The sequence below is a fragment of the Hippopotamus amphibius genome, chromosome 5 (genome assembly GCF_030028045.1).
Source record: "Hippopotamus amphibius kiboko isolate mHipAmp2 chromosome 5, mHipAmp2.hap2, whole genome shotgun sequence".
In the NCBI taxonomy this organism is placed as follows: Eukaryota; Metazoa; Chordata; class Mammalia; order Artiodactyla; family Hippopotamidae; genus Hippopotamus; species Hippopotamus amphibius.
The window spans coordinates 72,135,660-72,155,235 of NC_080190.1; the positions used below are offsets into that span (position 1 = coordinate 72,135,660).

The 19,576-nt window shown below is 35.8% G+C and overlaps 1 protein-coding gene across 8 annotated transcripts in view; it reads left to right on the forward strand.

Annotated features, from left to right (window-relative positions):
• JMJD1C (jumonji domain containing 1C) overlaps positions 1-19,576 on the forward strand; it is a 285,860-nt gene that overhangs the window by 234,629 nt on the left and 31,655 nt on the right. For 7 of the 8 annotated variants that reach the window (XM_057734771.1, XM_057734775.1, XM_057734770.1 and 4 more), the window contains 7 exons: positions 7,169-7,274; positions 9,540-9,664; positions 11,114-11,257; positions 11,355-11,541; positions 11,657-13,329; positions 15,555-15,727; positions 15,995-18,201. In XM_057734771.1, coding sequence (XP_057590754.1) covers positions 7,268-7,274; positions 9,540-9,664; positions 11,114-11,257; positions 11,355-11,541; positions 11,657-13,329; positions 15,555-15,727; positions 15,995-18,201 — 4,516 coding nt within the window. In that variant the 5' untranslated portion in view covers positions 7,169-7,267. Of the gene's footprint in view, positions 1-7,168; positions 7,275-9,539; positions 9,665-11,113; positions 11,258-11,354; positions 11,542-11,656; positions 13,330-15,554; positions 15,728-15,994; positions 18,202-19,576 lie in introns of those variants that run through there. The other variant, XM_057734772.1, reaches the window with a different exon arrangement.

A 19,576-nucleotide genomic window follows, 5' to 3' on the forward strand; every position in this document is an offset into this window, starting at 1 on the left:
AGAATATTTTCAGTTGCTACTTTGGAAAACATTAAACAGGCCTTCCTGAGTTTGTTCAGTTGTAAGTTTGAGGAAACTGCAGTTAGTAAATTGTGGTTGGCAGATGCTGTAAGCAGGTGACTCAATAGGTTGAACTCATGATGACTCAACTGTATAAAAACCATGCTGATAAATAGCTTGAAAGAAAACTGCCTTCCAGACCTTTGAACTGCCATAAAAAGTTCAAAACTATTATTAAAGGTACCACAAAGAATATTAACATGTGGCTTTAGAAGGAAACACATTTCCCTTCAAGTGGTTTTAAAAGTTTTACTTAATTGTTGTCCTGACGTTTGCTCTGTGGTAATTTCTGAGAGGAGAGGACACTTAGCAAGTTGTACTTAAAAACTCAGAAATATTACAAGTCTGCATAAAGTTTATTCAGGAGAATATTTTTTAAAGGTCAGTTTCATTCAGTTGGGAGATTAGCAGAGAAACCCAAATGCTAGCTGCTTGTTGTTATGGTTTTTTAACTTTTTTAAAAAAATTAATTTATTTATTGGCTGCATTGAGTCTTTGTTGCTGCACGTGTGGCGAGCAAGCGGAGGCTACTCTTCATTGCCTTGCAGTGGCTTCTCTTGTGGAGCACCGGCTCTAGGCACGCAGGCTTCAGTAGTTGTGGCACATGGGCTCAATAGCTGGGGCTCGCAGGCTCAGTAGTTGTGGTGCACGGGCTTAGCTGCTCCACGGGCATGTGGGATCTTCCCAGACCGTGATTGAACCCGTGTCCCCTGCATAGGCAGGCAGATTCTTAACCACTGCACCACCAGGGAAGTCCAAAATCTGGAAGTTTTTAGGTTTTATCATATAATGTGTTGTGAAGAATCAAGTCACCAAAATTGACAATACAAGATTTTGAATTATGTTAGGAATATTTTAGAAACTACATACCATTAATCTTATGTAATAGAGAATATCAGGTAAAATATTTGAAATATTTTGATCATTTCTCCCAGTAGTATTTGGAGACAGTTTTGTGGCAGGATGTGGTGGTGCGTTTTCTTCCTCTTCAACCCTAATCGGCTTCTTTTTCAGAGTGTCACATGGTCAGCCCTTGAAGGAAGTAGAGAAGCAAAGAAACTACTCTGTATTTGCCTCCCTGTTTGGATCCTCCGCTCCCCTGGTTTGTTTTGGTTTTGTTTGTTTTAATGAGTACCTGTTTTCCTTAGGAAACAGTGTAAATGAGATTGTTAAATTACCTTATCATGGAGAAAACACTCAGTTTTCAATCTTAACTTCAGATATGTGAACCATAAGGTTAATGTTGGAACATTGTCTTTAGAAAATTTCTTCTTTTTCAGTGCATGTTCCTATTTTTACCCTGCTGTGGAGTCCAGAGAAGTGGATAGTACCAACCTCTGTATATGAGTGTAATTCTCATTGACCCAAAGAAGTAAATCTTATCTTTCAAACTGGGTAATTTTTCTACACTAAAATCAAGTATATTATTATATTTGGAGAGCTAAACGTGGTGCAAGAATGTATCAGGGAAATTGACTTACTTGTGAAAGCCTTAAAAAAATGACATCTTAAAATATTTTTTCTCTAATAATGAAAAGGGTTTGGTAATTGGTGTGTTTTACTTTGCTTTTGAATATGCAGCCATTTATGGAAATACAGTTTGCAGTCAGTTTACCAATAAATTGCATTGCATTGATTAGAAATTTTTGATCTTGCTTTGTACTAGTAATTTATTTGTTCTTTTAAATCATGGGTAGGCAAACAATGACCGCAGGCCAAATCAAACCTGTCTCCTATTTTTTATAAGGCCTTATTTTCTTTTAATAAAATTTATTGATTGATTGGCTGTGTTGGGTCTTCATTTCTCTAGTTGCAGCGAGCGGGGGCTACTCTTTGTGGTGTGTGGACTCCTTATTGTGGTGGCTTCTCTTGTTGTGGAGCATGGGCTCTAGGCACGTGGGATTCAGTAGTTGCAGTGAATGGGCTCGGTAATTGTGGCTCATGGGCTCTAGAGCGCATGCTCAATAGTTGTGGTGCACGGGCATAGCTGCTGTGTGGCATGTGGGATCTTCCTGGAGCAGGGATCAATCCCATATCCCCTGCATTGGCAGGCAGATTCTTAACCACTGTGCCACCTAGGAAGTCCCTATAAGGCCTTTTATGTTTAAACAGTTGGGAAAAAACTCAAGAAGAATGTCATGACATCTGAACAGTCTGTGAAATTCAAATTTCATATTATGCCAGTAAATAAACTTTATTGGAACACAGCCATGCCCACTTATTTACATATTGTTTATGGTATTGTTTGGCTGCTTTTGGCAGTACAGTAGCAGAGTTGAGTCATTGTGACAGAGATGTTATGACCTGCAAAGCCTAATGTATTTACTCTTTGGCCCTTTAGATGAAAAGTTTGCCAACTCTTGCTTTAAGTCATGAAAATATATGGAAGCCCTTAGTGGTAGCTGCATTTAATTAAACTGCAAATGGTTTAGACAGCTGTGCTTTTTGAAGACCTCTGTAGTAGCTCAGACTTAATAGGTTTCCTATCTCAGTAAAGCCTTATTACCAAAGTGGGTTCTTTTATAAATTATACAAGAATTGGCATAATAGCAATTGGTGTCACTCTTGACCTGTATGGACCTAACATTGATGTTTTTGCTGTTGGCTAGCAACCCCAGGGATCTAAGGACAGGCAATCATTTGTAGTTTTGCTGAAGCATGAATTTAAATTATGACTGTGGCAAAGCATGTTCAATCACCCAGCGTGACATTCAAGATACAGATAGTTTCTTTTATGATAACTCTTATAAAATACAATCAAGTATGATTTTTGTAGGGGAATTTATGTAATATAATTGTATTTAAGATGTCACCACAAAGGTCAAGGGGTTTACTGCAGGAGGAAGAAAATTCTATTACTAAGGCACACTCAGTATCAGTTTGAAAGCAGGCATTAGGTCATTCTACATCAGAAATTGTCCAAAGGGAGAGAAACTGCTCCAGTTTTATATTTCTTGAAAGTCATCTGTTAAGACTTTAGAGCAAATCTCTTAAAATTGTTAGGCCAGTCAACTCAGTCATCTTGATAAAAACTAACAGCTGGTATACTATTAGGTATTTCATGCCTCTGCTGGCTCTTTGGTCAGTATTTAAATCCAGAAGATGTGTAACATAAAGAAAATATTTGTTGAAATAGTAAGGAGTACATATATGGTAAGGCAAATTGTCCCTTTATTATCTTAGAAAATGTGTTACATATTCTTGGAGCACTGTCATAATATTGCTATTTTATTAAACCTAGTCAGGCATATCTGGATATTTTAGTGCTATGATCTTAGTTTTTATATTATTGTAATTGTTACTGTTTCCGTTTGAACTGTGATGAACTAGAGAATCACTTGAAAATTAGGTTAGTACAGTACTCTTATTGTCAAAGTACAGGTGCCAATCTGATTTTAACTTTTATATTGGTATTTTGAAGTGTGCTTTTTAATTTCATCATATTCTTCTGTACATATGAGAAAAAGCCTGTATTTTGATCATCACAAATAGTGATTCAGAGTGGTGTTTACCTAGAGACACACAGCATTGGGAATTTGTAGGTCATGACTAAGTTGCGTTGCCAAAGTGATTGTCTTCTCTTTTATGCTTTCTGATTATAAGATTGCATGAGTTTAACATCCTAAGTCTTTCCTGTTTGATGAGTGTTAGACTATTTCTATATGTGCAATTTCACATAGCCAGTGTGAGGTTGTAGAAAGAGAACTTACACCTAATGTTCAATTCTTTGCTTTTGACCCATTCTGACTTAAGATAATAGTACCTTTCACTTCTTCCATATAATGTAAAGAAATGTGTCAAATGTTGAAAGGTAGTGACAGTAAATAATCTATTATTTATGCCTTTTCATTGTACTAGTTCAAGAGAAACAGAATAGATGAAAAGAGACTGAGCTTTAGAGTCACAGAACTAGATTCACATATTAGGTCTCTCCATCATATCTGACTATAACCATGTGTATATCATCTAAAAGGGGTATAATAATATCAGCTTTACAAAAATAAGTATGGAAAGCACCCCGTGTATCATCTGCCATAGTAAATGCACAATCTTGTTAGCTATTTTTCTTTATTATTATTTACATTAAGGTGCCACTGGTGTTCATTTAAAGCTAATAACCTCTGTCTTTGCAAAGGGAGGAAAAGCACAGCACACAAGTGAACAGTATAGTCCAGAACTTCACTTAAAGCGTTGTGTAGAACTTCTCCATATTTTCTATGTAAGTTTCTAGTACAACAGATCTTGCTGAACTGATTTTTTTTTCCCCATTAGTCATTTGCTGGTGGTTATAACCAGCAGCATAATTAATTCCTTGAATGGCGTTTATGGAGAAGATTCACAGAGAGTGCTATTCCTTCCCTATCTGGGTGATGGGCTGGTGGGGTGGGGGGCGTGGTCAGTGAATACATATTATTTGAGTTACACAGTATGAAATTGTGGGGGGAGGATAACTGCTACAATTAATGAAAAGAAAAGTACTGTGCAGGTAAACTATTTTTAGTCTCATACAAGCTCAAGGCACAGCTGAAGTTGATAGTAAACATTCATAACCAGTTTTTAATTACTGATACTCTTCTCTGTGAGTCTGCCTTATAGCCTTGTATCTGATTTTTTACACGTTTACAACGTTACTCAGGTCAGTAAATAGGGGGTAAACTTCATTTGGCCACCTGCTAGCAACTCTTACAAGATTTGATCATTTATCCTTTTTGTGAGCCTCTTTAAAATGGGATTGATGACCACGACCCAACAGAAATACCTCTAACTTACAAAAGCACTATACGTAGAGGAAGACTATTTGTAACAGTGCGATTATCATCGTTAGGCATTGCATTGGGATAATTTTCATGGGTTTTAATTAATTTTGTGTAATGCATGTCATTCAATACCATGGTTAATTTAGAATTGAACGTGTTGAGAAGACTAGTTTCTGTAATTTTTAAAAGTCTTATTATAAAAACATGATCATTAATATGAAAAGAAATATTAGTAACTTTGCATTATAGATGAGGAAATTGATATGTAGAAATTTGAATGTATGTAAGGTTATTTCAGTATATAGACTGATATTATCAGCTTTTAATGCTATGATCTTGGAAATGTAGCTCATGATTTTAACCTGTTGAATACATAAAATATAAGTAAATGTTGAGCAAATTTTACCTATCAATAGTTCTAGTTACAAAATTTAAATACAGGGAACTGGTTTTATAAATCATACCTGTAGTTATCTACTTATCTACAACGTGTTGGCAGTGCTGCTTTAATAGCAGTTTATGCTCATCACCCCCTTCCCCCCGCCCCCCAAATATAAAGGCTTAGGAGCAGTACAGTATAGTAAATTTCATGTTGCCTTGTGACACCCATGTGATTGTGTGGTTTTCTAGATAAGTACCCACCTTGTTTGAGCCAGTTAAATGTCTAGAATAAGAGTAGGAAGAACAATTGTGATAAAGGTGGATGTTGAGATGAGAGAAGACTCAGCTGTGGAAACATAAAAACAGAATTCAAATGTTTGAAGGACTGCTGGGTAGGAAAGTGATTAGGCTTGCTTTTGACTCCAGGGAGTTAAGCTTGGATCTGTGTATGGAAGTTAAAATGAGAAAGATTTTAAAAGAACTTAGTATCTGTCAGAACTGTCTTTTAATGGTAATGGTTTTCCTTGGGAAATAGAACGTTTCCTGTGTTGTCATGGATTAGACTGTCACCTGGTGTGCATCAAGAGGGTTAGAGTCTGAACTCCCCGTGTATTTTCTGTTCCTCAAATGAGACTAACTACGGGAGCAGTGTATTATTAAAGTGGAGTTGAGAAGAGGGATTGCTAGGGAATATCTTTACGAAAGAGGAAGACGCCATGGGCTTCCCCCCATGACAGATTTTAACTACTTTTTGTGTAATACTTTTCCACTCTAGTATTTCCTTTTGCTATAAAGCATCATTTCTGTATATTTTCCAAGAAAAACATAGTTGATAAGTTTAAAGGCCTTTACTTTTGTTTGTTGGTGTTCACTAGGAATAAACGAAATATCAGAGTATTTACCACAATATTATTCCAAAAATACAGGGTAGTCCCTTAAAGCAGTGATGAGATGAGAAGTGCTTTTTACTTGGATAAACTTTAGAGAAGAAGAATCAAGTATGACCTGCTTGATTTAGGGATTCTTTGTACTCTTCAGCCACTTTTTGGCTTTTCCAAATTGTCAAATTGTTTTTACTCACAAGATAAAATTCCCTTCATGTAGCTCCTTTCTCTTCACTGGTTTCCATGATCTGCTAGTCCACTTTTAAAAGGGCTGCCAAATTGACAGTGCTGCTTTGTTGTTCTTCCCAGCTCTACTCTAGGGCTCCTGCCGCTGATCTCAAATGCAGGAGCAGCAGAGGTGCTTTCAGAGAGAACAGAATGTCAGAGAGTCCAGCGGGGGACCAACAGATTGTGGGAAACCATGTGACTGTGTGATTCACATCTCCAAGGAGAGAGAACCGGTTGTTTCTGTGTCTAGATCCACCCTGTTATGAGGATAATACCATCAATAATGTAATTTAAATTGCCTGGATGCTTTGACACTGGCTTGAAAAAATAAAACTTTTAGCAGTGAAGTTACTGGTCAGATGAGTTTGACTAGAACTGAATTTGATAACATTTAAATCAAGACAGTGAATAATGACTTGCAGTGTAAAACTAATGTTTTAGGCATTATGGGGAAAGGGTAACTCATCTGTGTATGTATGTATTGTCACTAAAATATTCAACTTGATTTGTTTGCTACCAACCTTAGATGACCTGAAGCTATTTGGTTTGTATATTGCTTTTAACAGTGAAACCCTTAAAAAGGTGACTTGTATAAGGCTTGCAGTTAGAGAACCCATTAGTAAATTTCAAATTTTGCCTTAAGACATTGTTATCAAAGATTAAATCTTAATCATGGATTAATTTCCTAGGCTCTATTGTTATGTTATTGCTAATGCACTATAACTTATGAATTTGCGTTTTTGTGTACATTTAGATCAAGCAATTTTCTTCAGTCCTTAGAATATACAGGAGGGAAAGTTGGAAATATTAATGTTAGGACAGTGTAACATGGACCTTTCTTCTAATCTATAATTCTAGGACGACATAGACAGCCTAAACCCAGTTCTCAGGGACAACCCACAACTTCAGGAAGAAGTGAAAGTCTGGGTAAAGGAACAAAAGGTTCAGGAGATTTTTATGCAAGGTAATTGTTTTGCTTTTTTGCAAGGGGGGGGGGGGCGGACTGGGCAATTTCTCATGTTTGGTTTTGGTTGTTCAATTATATGCAATATAAATAGAAGACCCAGTCTTAATATTTTGAGTCATATACAGACCAGGGACAATAATAGCGAAATCAGAATAATTTCAATAGGAAGTTGATAACCAGTTTACTAACTGATTTGAGCTGAATGCCTGAAATGAAATTATAACCACACAGGTGTTTTGCTGATAGGAAAATTTCCATATTACAGAATGCTTTAGGTGTGTCCTTCCTGGAGAAGGAAGCATTGTTTGCGGTGGAGGGTTGCCCAAAGCCGCAGTTGATTTCCTTTGAAGAATGCTGTTGGTATCTGATAAAAGTGGCCTATTTCAGTTTGCCTTCCTCAGCAATGACCACGATAGTAGTCTTAGTTTTGCTTCCTTTTTTTTAGTTACAAGTTTGTCTTTAAGCCAGTGAGATTTTATGATTCTTAGTGATTTCTTTTCCTGTCCGTAAAATTATATATTGAAAATGTAAGGATTTTGTGAAATTGAACTGAAACTGGAACAATATGATATGAAGCATTGATACTTGGTTGAATGTTTTTAAAACGGAATTTTGTTGAATTCCCATGTTTATCTCAACCTCAACTTCCATGCCATTTAATTTAAGCATTAATAGAGATAATCTCAAAGTTGTGGCTGCCTTTCTTTGTATAGGTTTTTATAGTAGCACATCATCTACTTATTAAATTCTTCTTAGGCTAAATTTTTTTTTAAACTTTGTATGTGGAGAAGTTGAAACGTGTATAGAAATAGGCACGTGGAAGTTCAGTGAAATATTCTTTCTCCTGGCTCCAACAACTATAGAATAAAACCTTGATAGATTCTGCCCCTCCTGTACTCTCATTTAATTTCCTCAGTTTTCAGACATTGCTGTATTCTTTTTAAACCAAGCCACCACACCATTATTATGCTGAAAAATTAATAGTTCCTTAATACCAAATACTGAATACTCAGGTTCACGTTTCCATTTGTCTCGTAAATGTCTTCATTGATTTTTCACAGGATTGACTTTTACTTATTTATTTTTAATCTGGGACCCAAAAAATGTCCCCAGATTAATTGGTCAGTATGACCCATCTCTCTTTTTTCTTCCTTTCCTTGCAGTTTATTTATTGAAGAAGCCAGGCTAATATGTTTTTAAAGTAACTTTTTTGCCTTGTATTTTTAGAGGTGAAATGATTAAGGCAGTAGTCTTGTCCATCCTAAGCAGAACTGTGTGAGACTGACTCCAGATTGTGTTTGGTGGTGAAATAAAACAGTTAAGATGGTGTGCTGATGGGAATTGAAAATTGGTCATATTCTGGAGTTATTGTATAAGCTTTTTCTGTATTACATTCAGAAAATATAATTTGGAGTCTTTTTCTTCATACTTAGAAATTCTAAGGCTATAGATTAATTACAGGTAAAATTGATTACAGGTATGAATGTGTTTAATTTATAGGTAATATGGAATACTTTCTACAGAGGTGTTATTTGATTTATATTTTAGACTGATATTGGCATAAATTTCTTAAAAAACTGGCAAACATTACATCATTAATTGGTATGTTAAATGTTTTAACTGTGGAAGAAAAGGCATCAACCTAGAAAACAGGAAAATAAGTTCAATCCTAGCTCTTTCACTTAAAAATTTTATTAGTCTATCAACCTCACTTTCTTAATTTTTATAAACAGGAAAATATCTAAGAGTTGGATAAGATTAAATAAGCATTTTAAAACTGTGTGAAAGCATTTTGTTAGTTGTTAATGTATAATACTATTATTAATAAGGTACACCAGTTTCCCCCCTCACAGTTCTTATTAAACTTTCAAGTATTTGATATCATTTTAGTACCTATGAATTGAAGAAATTTTTATCTCCATTCTCTTTTGTTTTAAGATATATTTAAATATATACATATATCTTTTTTTATTTAATATTACCTATTTTCTGAAGAATATCTATATACACACAGAGAGCATTTTAAAAAGTGAGTTTAATCCACAAGTGCACTAGTATGACATTTTAATAACATATTTATAAATTCAGTTAGTAATCTCTGCATGCTTTAAGACTTTGGCAGCTTTTCCTGGCACAGGAATCAAAATTTGTAGTTGCTTATGGTAAAGTTTTGGCAAACTAGAAGGCTCATACATCAGGTTCCAAATTACCTTTCCATTTCATCCATAAAGTCATGTATGATGTGTGTTTCTTTTTTTTAAGGTCCTTATTCCTTGAATGGATACAGAGTGAGAGTATATAGACAAGACTCTGCCACCCAGTGGTTTACTGGCATAATTACTCATCATGATCTCTTCACTCGCACCATGATCGTTATGAATGATCAGGTAAATAGTCCAGTTTTTGAAAAGAGATGGTTACAATTCACATATCCATGCCCCCCTCACTCCCCGAGCCAGTGGATCAACAGGTTGACACTAAATAATTTTCATCTGTAGGTTTTTCCATAGTCATATAATCCTAATAAGTTCACATGTATCTGATGTTACATGGAGTTCACTTGAGGTCACAGCAAGATAGTGATGCCGAGTTTATTTCAACACTGATAAGATCAGTCCCTGAAATAGAGGCATCAAACTTTCTTAATTGTTTAGTCCTTTTTTTTTTTTTAATCCTTAGGTCAGCTGAAACTTTATCTTAAAGTCTCAGCTTTTCTGCCTCTCCAGTAATAAAAATATTTCCCAAATGGTTTCTTTTCACGAATGAAAACTTTAATGCACACTGAAGTTCTTTTTACATCAAATTTCAGAGTTGATATGCTCCCTTAATTTTTTTTTTTGCCTTTAAGAACTTTATTGAGATAAAATTGACATATAATAAACTGCATATATTTAAAGTGTACAATTTGATGTTTTTTTTCTTATTAGTAAGGTATATATGGCAATCTGCTCCCTTAAGTTTTATAGCAAACATGGTGAATGTTAAGGATACTAATTTCATAGGGAGCTTTAAGTAACAGTCTGAAACTCTTAATTTCAAATCTTTTAAAGCTGTACTGTATTTACCCCCAGAAAGTAGATACTCCTTTGTACCTGAGTGGATTGTGGAGGTTATACGAATAAATAAGAAAGAACCCCCTCTATAAACAATGCAGATGCTTTGGTTAAAATTTTAGTCAAAATGCTAAGTAAATTATATCATATAATTTTTTTCCTTAAAAGGTAACAAACTTTGACCTCTCAGTAAAGCACAAAATTGCCTTTAGTTTTTAAAATAGTTCTTTAACCTGTCTTTAAAATTATTATTCATTTATATGACCTTTCTGCTTCCCATGTTCTACCTTTTTTTTTGTTTTTCTTTTTTCTTTTTTTTGGCCACACCATGCTGTGCAGCTTGCAGGATCTTAGTTCCCTGACCAGGGATTGAACCCAGGCCCCGGCAGTGAAAGCACCAAGTCCCAGTCACTGGACCACCAGGGAATTCCTGTCATGTTCTACCTTCTTGTTTTATTTTATAGCTGTTTTTTGAAAATTACTTTTTATTTTTGAAATACATTTTATGAGTTGGCAACATACTCTTGAATAACTCTAATCCTTGTTTTTCAAGGTATACTTGGAATAGATGTATTTGCTTTTTAATTTTTGGTTAGCACGTGAAGCAGTAGCCTTATCTTTAATGATTAAAGTTGATTTATTATTATAAGTCTGACAGTCTTACAAATTAAGTATCTCAAACTGATTTCTAAACATCTCTACTCAGTAAGGAAATTGTATCTAATATCACATTGGCTAGCTGATTGGATTTAATTTTTGTTCTTGTTTTGTGTCATGGATTAGGTACTAGAACCACAGAATGTCGATCCTTCTATGGTTCAAATGACCTTTCTAGATGATGTTGTTCACTCTTTGTTAAAAGGTGAAAATATTGGCATTACATCACGGCGAAGGTCTCGTGCCAGTCAAAATAGCAACACTGTTCACGTATGTATGTTGTTAGTGATGGATTATTGTAAAATATTTTCCCTTAAGTTACTTAGGATCAGGTAGTAAACAATCATTGTTAATTAATTATTTTTAGGGTCATTATACACGTGCCCAAGCAAATAGTCCCAGACCAGCAATGAATTCCCAAGCTGCTGTACCAAAACAGAATTCACACCAGCAACAAAGAAATACTCGTCCAAATAAGAGGAAGGGCTCAGATAGTAGTATACCAGATGAAGAGAAGATGAAGGAGGAAAAATATGATTATATAGCACGAGGAGGTAGGACCCACCTTTTTCTAAGGGCATGAGAACAAGTAAAACAAAAATACGTTTAAAATATACTTATTTAATATTGATATGAAAGATAAAACTGTTCTTTTTTTAAATCTTATAGAAAATCCTAAAGGTAAAAACAAACAGATGATGAGCAAAAGAAGGAAAGCTGAGGAAGATGAAAAGAAACTAAATATGAAAAGACTGCGAACCGACAACATTTCAGACTTTTCTGAGAGCAGTGACTCAGAAAATTCAAATAAGAGAATAATAAATAATTCCTCAGAGCCGAAGCCAGAGAATGAGTTAAAAAATAAAAACACTTCAAAGATAAATGGAGAAGAAGGAAAATCCCAGAATAATGAAAAGGCAGGAGAAGAGACACTAATAGATAGCCAGCCTCCCTGGGATCAAATACAGGAAGATAAAAAACATGAAGAAACAGAGAAACAGGAGTCTGTTGACTCTGAGCTTCAAGAAAAAATGATTATCCATTCATCAGAACAGGCCACACTTTCTGATCATAATTCTAATGATTTACTTCTTCAGGAATGCAATGTGGAGAAAATACATACAGTGGAATTATTACCAAAGGAGAAGTTTGTATCCAGACCACCCACACCAAAATGTGTTATTGATATCACAAATGACACTAATACGGAAACGGTGGCTCAGGAAAACTCAAGTACCTTTGGCCTTCAGGCATTGCAGAAAATGGATCCTAGCATTAGTGATTCAAAACATTCAATCGCAAATATAAAATACTTAGAAACAGCAAACCAGGATTCTGACCAGAGCTGGGTCAGTGATGTAGTTAAAGTAGATTTAACCCAATCAAATGTTAGGAGTGCTTCTTCAGGAAATGAAAACCTGAATATGGAAAAAGAGAAAAATCAGTATGTCTCTTACATATCTTCTCTAAGTGCAGTTTCTGTCACAGAAGATAAGTTGCCTAAGCGAAGTCCACCCCTGGAAACTATAAAATCTAAACTCAATACTTCAGTAGATGCTCACAAGACAAAATCCAATCCCTCACCTGAAGTTGTTAAACCTAAAATTAACCATTCCCCTGATTCTGTAAAGTCTAAAGCCACCTATGCGAACAGCCAAACGGCTGGTGAAAGAAGACTGGCAAATAAGATAGAACATGAGTTATCAAGATGCAGTTTTCATCCAGTTCCTACTAGAGGCAGTACATTAGAAACTACAAAAAGCCCTCTTATCATTGATAAAAATGAGCATTTCACAGTTTACAGAGATCCTGCCCTTATTGGGTCAGATACGGGAGCGAATCACATTTCACCTTTCTTAAGCCAGCATCCTTTTCCTCTTCATTCTTCATCCCATAGAACATGTTTAAATCCAGGTACCCATCACCCTGCCTTAACTCCTGCACCCCACTTATCCAGTCAAACTCCATTACCTACCATTAACACTCATCCTCTGACTAGTGGTCCACACCATTCTGTTCATCACCCTCATTTGCTTCCTACTGTGTTACCCGGAGTGCCTACTGCCTCCTTACTTGGTGGCCACCCACGACTAGAGACTGCTCATGCCAGCAGCTTGAGCCACTTAGCACTAGCACACCAGCAACAGCAACAGTTGTTACAGCACCAGTCACCTCATCTTCTTGGACAAGCCCATCCATCTGCTTCGTATAATCAGCTTGGACTTTATCCAATTATTTGGCAATATCCAAACGGAACACATGCGTACTCAGGACTTGGTCTGCCTTCTTCTAAGTGGGTTCACCCAGAAAATGCAGTTAATGCTGACTCTTCATTAAGGAGGGTAAGTTAAGTTGTGGTTTACCACTTCATATATTTATTGATCATCGTATATACAAGTGCTTTTTTCAATATCCCATTAATTTTTTAGACTTCTTATTATAAAATTTGCTAGAATTTTTGAAAGCTATTTTTCTAATTATGAGGAAACTTGATGCTTAGTAACTTTGGAGCTGTAAAGCTAAAATCTCAGAAAATCCTTTTTTTTTTTTAAAGCCAATTTAAGGAATTAAACTTCTTAAGTTGTTTCTAACGTACCTCTTATGAAGAATGAATGTCTTCATAAGTAATTATGGTACATATCCATAGTTATTTTGCTCAGGTGAATTCCAAGAAGTGAAACTTTTGGGTATAAAGTTTATATAAAATTGTAAGGCTTTTGATACGTATAGTCAAGTTATTCTTAAAAGAGAAATTGTTATGTTTCCCAGCTAGATATATTGTATTGATGTATACTGCAAGCTATGACTCTCTAAGCCCCTTGTTCTCTTAAGGGTGCCAAGGTTGGAGATTCCTGATATTTGGCAGTGAAGTTGGGTCTGAGATTCTCTCAGCCTGACAGAGTATTGCTGAGGATGGTGGTTTAGGGCTCTTATTCCTTCACGGGCTGTGTGGTTTTTCTAGCCAAATTAATTTTCATACTAAGATATGGTTGTTGAGGGGATTACCAGCCCCATTCTGAAAAATGGGGGATTGGGTGTCACTGTTAAACTCTAGGAGACAATGGTTGGTGTGGACCAGGATGCTCTTCAGTTATTCCCTGAATCTTTTAATTAAAACACATTTTATTTATTTATTGTTGTTGTGGTAAAAGTTACAACATTAATTTAACCATTTTAAAGTGTACAGTTTAGTAGTGTTAAGTATAGTCACATTGTTGTGCAGTAGATCTATAGAACTTTTTCGTCTTGCAAAACTGAAAACTTTGCCCATGAAATGCTACCCCTTCCCCCTAGTTCTTGGCACCCACCTTTCTACTTTCTGCCTCTATCATTATCTGCTTTAGATACTGCATTTGAGTGTGCTCAAACAGTGTTTGATGTAGCATGTCCTCAAAGTTCATCCATGTTGTAGCATGTAACAGGATTTCCTTCTTTTTTTAAGCTTTGTAATATTCTGTTATATGTATATGCAGGTATATACGGGTATCCCCTGTAATCTGTATAACTTCAGATTTCTGGATCTTGTAGAAATGAGACCTTTTAAACATGTATTTGATCCTGTGTGCATGTGTGTATATATATATATATATTTTTTTTTCCTATGTGAGGTTTATGATGTATATTTTTAGTCTAAAACTATAGCAGCATATGTTTGGTGTGATATCATATTGCTTTCGTATTATCACTTTGAGATGTAAAATTTATTCCCTTTGTTAAAACCAAAGGATTGTATTTTCCCAGTATCCAGCTCAACACAGTATAACTCAGCTAAGCATATTCTGGAAGAATTTCAGTGAGTCATAGTATAGAAACAGTCCCTAAGCATGTAATTAGGTAGTTGTACGTCTCAACATAGAGATCAGTGTTACGAGCGAGATATACACTATGAGAAAGGCAGCATGTTGATATTTAAAAAATTAATTTTGTTGTACCTCCAACACCAAGTTTAATGGTCCAAGAGTGTTTAATAGCTTATAGTGAAATTTTCTGCCAAATCTAAATAAATTACGACATTGGAGAAGTTATTCTCAACAACAAAAATTGGCAAATAAACTTGATGAAATCTGGTGAAATGTATTCTAGCAACATATTTTCTATTTTTTTCTATTAGCAGCATATAGTGTTTTGGTTAGAATCTTAGGAAATCTTAAAAGCTAGGTTCTCTGTACATCATTTGTAAGTTAAAGCCAATGATTTCAAGGTCTGCAGTCAGTAAATAAATAACAATAAATTTCTGGAAATAATTTTCTTCCTTTGGCTGCACCACCACAGCATGTTAGTTCCCCAACCAGGGATCGAACCCGTGCCCCCCTGCAGTGGAAGCAGAGTCCTAACCACTGCACCACCAAGGAATTCCCTGGAGATAACTGTTTTAATGCTGATTGGTTTTCTTCATCATATGGAAAAATCCACTTAACTATGTTAGTTACTTATTTGTTTGAGTATTTCTTATAAAATACATTTAGTAGAAGTCACATACTTCATAAATATACTGCTGTTAAATTCCTCCTGTGGTATTGTGTTTAGCTTTTTCTAGTAACTGAAGGATGATTTTTTTTTTTAATAGAATTCTCCCAGTCCTTGGTTACATCAGCCTACCCCTGTGACCTCAGCAGATGGTATTGGATTACTTAGTCACATTCCTGTCAGACCTTCCAGTGCAGAGCCTCATCGGCCTCTTAAAATTACAGCACATTCCAGTCCACCATTGACAAAATGTTTAGTAGATCATCATAAAGAGTAAGTTTACCAGTGCTTAAAACTTGTCTTTTATAGTTTTTCTTAACTCAGTTTATAAGTAGGTAATTTTAATAAATGTCTTAAAACTAGGCTTAATAATAATAAGCACTATTCTTCTGTTTTTATGTCCCTTTAATTTTCTTAATAATATTATAGCACATGCAAAGTTGTGTTTCACTTTTATGACAGAATAGTAATGCATAGAAGCTATATTTCTATTATACAAGAAAAAGTGTTTACGGAAACCTTCGTGTATTTTCTTTACAGAGAATTGGAGAGGAAAGCTTTTATTGAACCATTGCGTTCTGTTGCACCCACATCAGCCAAAAATGACCTGGATCTAAATAGGTCACAGACTGGAAAAGATGGTCACTTGCATAGGCATTTTGTGGATCCTATATTGAATCAATTACAGAGACCCCCCCAGGAGACTGGAGAGAGATTAAACAAATATAAGGAGGAACACCGTCGAATTCTTCAAGAAAGTATTGATGTTGCTCCCTTTACAACTAAAATCAAGGGGCTTGAGGGTGAGAGAGATAATTATTCCAGAGTAGCATCATCATCTTCTAGCCCCAAAAGCCATGTCATCAAACAAGACAAAGATGTAGAATGTTCAGTATCAGATCTTTATAAAATGAAGCACCCAGTGCCTCAGAGTTTGCCTCAAAGTAACTATTTCACTACATTGTCTAATAGTGTAGTCAATGAACCACCAAGGTCATACCCATCCAAAGACGTTTCAAATATTTACTCTGAAAAGCAGAGTAATACCCTTGCAGCAGCAGCAGCTAATCCTCAAACTCTGACTTCATTTATATCATCTCTTTCAAAGCCACCACCTTTGATTAAACACCAACCAGAAAGTGAAGGTTTAGTAGGCAAGATACCAGAACATCTTCCCCATCAAATTGCTTCTCACTCAGTAACAACTTTCAGAAATGATTGTAGGAGTCCTACTCATTTGACAGTTTCTTCTACAAATACACTCCGGAGTATGCCTGCTTTACATAGAGCACCTGTATTTCACCCACCAATCCATCATAGCCTGGAAAGAAAGGAAAGCAGCTATAGTAGCCTTTCCCCTCCAACATTAACTCCAGTGATGCCTGTAAATGCTGGTGGGAAGGTTCAAGAATCACAAAAGCCTCCAACTCTGATTCCTGAACCAAAAGACACTCAGGCAAATTTTAAGAGTTCTGAACAGAGTTTGACAGAAATGTGGAAATCTAATAATAACCTCAGCAAAGAGAAAGCTGAATGGCATGTGGAGAAAAGCAGCGGAAAGTCACAGGCTGCCATGGCATCTGTCATTGTACGTCCACCTTCTAGTGCAAAACTTGATAGTGTGCCAGCAATGCAGTTAGCTTCCAAAGATCGAGTTAGCGAAAGATCTTCAGTTGGGACAAATCAGACAGATTGCCTTAAACCAGCAGAAGCTGGAGAGAGTGGAAGAATCATTCTGCCAAGTGTGAATTCAGACAGTGCTCACATAAAATCTGAAAAAAACTTTCAGGCTGTCTCACAGGGCAGTGTTCCCAGTTCAGTCATGTCTGCTGTAAATACAGTGTGTAATACCAAAACGGATATATTCACATCTGCTGCCACTACCACCAGTGTTTCCAGCTGGGGTGGTTCAGAAGTAATTAACTCTTTATCAAATACCATTTTGGCCTCTAAATCTTTAGAATGTACCTCTTCAAAAAGCGTCAGTCATTCAGTGGCTCAAACACAAGAATGCAGGGTCAGCACCACAGCTCCAGTTACACCAGCCAGTGGTAAGACAGGAAGTGCTGTTCAGCCCAGCTCTGGGTTCTCAGGCACAACTGATTTTATCCATTTAAAAAAGCACAAAGCAGCATTGGCTGCAGCTCAATATAAAAGTAGTAATGTCAGTGAGATTGAGCCTAACGCTGCGAAAAATCAGACATCTTCAGCCTCCCCTCTCTTGGATAGCACTGTAGTCTGTAGTACAATAAACAAAGCAAACTCTGTAGGAAATGGGCAAGCATCCCAGACAAGTCAACCAAACTACCATACTAAACTGAAAAAGGCCTGGCTTACAAGACATTCAGAAGAAGATAAAAATATTAATAAGATGGAAAATTCAGGGAATTCTGTATCAGAAATTATTAAGCCATGTTCTGTCAATTTAATAGCCTCTACATCTAATGATCTACAAAGTAGTGTAGATAGTAAGATCATAGTTGATAAATATGTAAAAGATGATAAAGTCAATAGGAGAAAAGCCAAACGAACTTACGAATCTGGCTCTGAAAGTGGTGATTCAGATGAAAGTGAAAGCAAATCGGAGCAAAGGACTAAAAGGCAACCTAAGCCAACTTACAAAAAGAAGCAAAATGATCTTCAGAAGAGAAAAGGTGAAATAGAAGAAGATTTAAAACCCAATGGGGTTCTCAGCAGGAGTGCCAAAGAAAAAAGCAAATTGAAGTTGCAGAGCAACAGTAATAGTGGTAAGTAAATTAATTACTTTTTTATCTCAAATAAAATGGGCAGTAAGTTCTTGCAGTAAGAACGTCTCTAAAGCTCTTATTGCAACTGGTGGTGTTCTCTAAAGATTAGAGAGCTTAAAGGCATCTTTGACTTCATTTGTGTGCCCTCGTGTAAATGTATGCACTTATTGACTTCATTTCTACATTTCACAAATACCCTGTAAGAGGAAATGGGAGAAGACCTATCAATATTTCTCCATTTTCAAGAGACTTGTAGAAATACATTTTTACATAGCATGCACATTAGCAAAAACCCAATGTGTAATTTAGTAGTTATTCGGAATTTTGACCATTTCTAAAAATTGTCAAAATGCAGTTATGACCGTATACTAAAAGTGGGTTTCTAATACAGGCGTACCTTGTTTTATTGTGCTTTCCAGATATTGTCTTTTTGTTTTATTTCTCTCCTTAACAAATTGAAGGTTTCTGGCAACTCTGTGTCAGGAAAGTTTGTCGGCACCATTTTTCCAACAGCATTTGCTCACTTCGTGACTCTGTGTCATATTTTGGTGTTTCAAACTTTTCCGTTGTTTGCTATATAATATTTGTTTTGGTGATCTGTAATCAGTGGCCTTTGATGTTACTATTGAAAAAAGATTACAACTCACTGAATGGTGAGGTGATGAGTTAGCCTTTTTCAGCAATAAACTATTTTTAGGTTAAGGTATATGCATTGTTTTTTAGACACAATCCTACTGCACACTTATTGGACTGCATTATAGTGTAAACGTAACTTTTATGTGCACTGGGAAACAAGAACATTTGTGTATTTCACTTTATGGCGGTGGTCAGGAACTGAACCCACACTGTCTCCAAGGTATGCCTGTAATCACAAAAACTTCAAGTCCTACTTTTAGAAGAGAACTACCTCAAAATACTGTGAATGTAGCACGTATCTCATCCTTCTGTCATCTGGAGACAAAATTGAAAACTTAATGAAATTAATTACCTTGTATGTAACTAATAATGCTACTCATTCAAGCAAACCTTAACAATGGGTAAAAGTTAAATACAAGCAGGGGGTTTGTGGGTTTTGTGTGTTTATTTCTATATTCAGGAAGAACTTCCATAATAAGTAAAAGTTTCAAAACTGATAATATTTATATTTCGTTTGTGGCTACAACAGGGCAGAATAAGCAATACTTGCCAGTAACACTCACTATAAAGTATTCCTAGATGTTTTTACTCTAGAAGTAGTTTTTCTCAGTTTGCTAATTTTTTTAGGTATGGTACAGAATGCAGAGAGCAGTTAATATACTCACTATATCTGTGTATTCATCCACATACAATATATGTGAACATTCAAGAAGTACTTTAACAAACATTTGGAGGCTTG